At 66.2% G+C, this 1,407-nt stretch overlaps 1 protein-coding gene and 1 non-coding gene across 2 annotated transcripts in view; both read left to right on the top strand.

The window, feature by feature from the left end:
* The first annotated feature begins 664 nt into the window (after window positions 1-664).
* On the top strand, window positions 665-736 carry H696_02529. The gene has a single exon. It is a non-coding gene; the product is annotated as a tRNA-Thr (tRNA).
* Window positions 737-1,163: 427 nt separating this feature from the next.
* H696_02528 (hypothetical protein) overlaps window positions 1,164-1,407 on the top strand; it is a gene marked incomplete at its 5' end in the record, with an annotated part of 9,619 nt that continues 9,375 nt past the window's right edge. Inside the window, one exon of the mRNA XM_009496437.1 lies at window positions 1,164-1,250. Within this exon, the coding sequence (XP_009494712.1) occupies window positions 1,164-1,250 (87 nt within the window). The remainder of the gene's footprint in view (window positions 1,251-1,407) is intronic.

The following is a 1,407-nucleotide window of genomic DNA, read 5'->3' as shown; positions in this document are numbered from 1 at the left end:
AGAGAGAGAGCAGAGAGAGAGCAGAGAGAGAGCAGAGAGAGAGAGGCGGGGGGGAGGGGAACTCCGCAACAAGCGCCGGAAGAGGGGGGGAATGCCAGGATCCCAGACTGGCCAAGAGTAACCCCCGTGTGGGGCCATTCGCGCCGGGGCGAGTAGCTCAGGAGGCGGGGGGGACAAGGGACACATGGCGGCGAAAAGGACCCCCCTCTGAGGGGCATGCCGGAGGCAAGTGAGCCGCACAAGGGGCAAGAAGGCAACGCGCAACAGGGCGAAGGACATCACAGGCGCTCATCCGGACCGAGGGGCCCGGGGGGGGGTGGGGCCTTAAACTCGCGCGACCGGGCGGGTTCCCCCCTGGTTCCGCACGCATGCACATACGCATGCGCTCACACACACACACATGCATGCCGAGTCACGGTGGGGGAAATGCCCGCGGTGCCACATCCGGGCCCGGTCCCGCAGAAAAGAAAAACGACCAATAATGCCGAAAAATAAAAGAATAACAATTGAGCCAAACGCCATACCACGCAACAATCACCGAGGGACGGCTTTTTTCTTCTTTGGGAAAGGCCAGCCAAAGCGCCCACCCAGTGATATTCCTCCGAGCGCCCGCCCTCTCCTCGGTGATTTATTAGCACTCACAGGGCCGTGCTGAATCATAGCCGCTCGTTTAGCTCAGTGGTAGAGCGCCAGTCTAGTAAACTGGAGGTCGGGTGTTCGATCCACCCAATGAGCACATATATTTTCCCCCTCCGGCCCTCGGCGTTTTTTCGTCCCCTCGCTTTTGTTCCCCCCCCCGGTCCTGTGCCCGGCCGACTGTGGAAGGTCGCCCGATCTTGACTCAGGGGCTGAGCCTTTGCGCGGCCGAGGGGCGAGGCCGACGTTTCAGGATCCCCATTCGCAAAGCATCCCCGGTCGCGCCACCGACCGCCGGGGCGCCCCTGCACCGCACCCCCGAAAGGCGCGCCGGCCGCCGGGCCGCGCCCCCAACGATCCTGGGACCAAGCCCGGCTCCGGGCGGCGGATAATTCCACCCGACAAGCCCCAACGCACTTGACGAGCCTCCGCTGAGGGGCCAGCCGGGTGGGCCGGCGGGGGGCCCGCGCACTGGCGGCAGGCAGGGCGGCCGGGCCTAAATCGACCGGCTGGCCCCCTGGTCAGGCATGCCTCAGCCGGCCTGCCCCTGGGGGAACCATCCGGACTCCCGGCGCCCCCCATCCCCTTGCGTGAGCCCCGGACCGGCCCTCCGCGTCCGAAGGGCCCCAAACAAACACGCACCCCCGCCCGCTCGGCAGTCGTCTTCTCGCTCTCGCGCTCTTTCTCTGTCTCCCCGTGGCGTTGCCAGTGGATCCTCCCAGGACCAGGGGCCTCCTGTCGATGTCCCACGCATGGGCTGGGCTCCTCCGG

The sequence above is a fragment of the Fonticula alba genome (assembly GCF_000388065.1).
Source record: "Fonticula alba strain ATCC 38817 unplaced genomic scaffold supercont2.3, whole genome shotgun sequence".
In the NCBI taxonomy this organism is placed as follows: domain Eukaryota; order Rotosphaerida; family Fonticulaceae; genus Fonticula; species Fonticula alba.
Note: the sequence above shows the minus strand (reverse complement) of the source record. Positions and strands in the feature narration are given on the sequence as shown.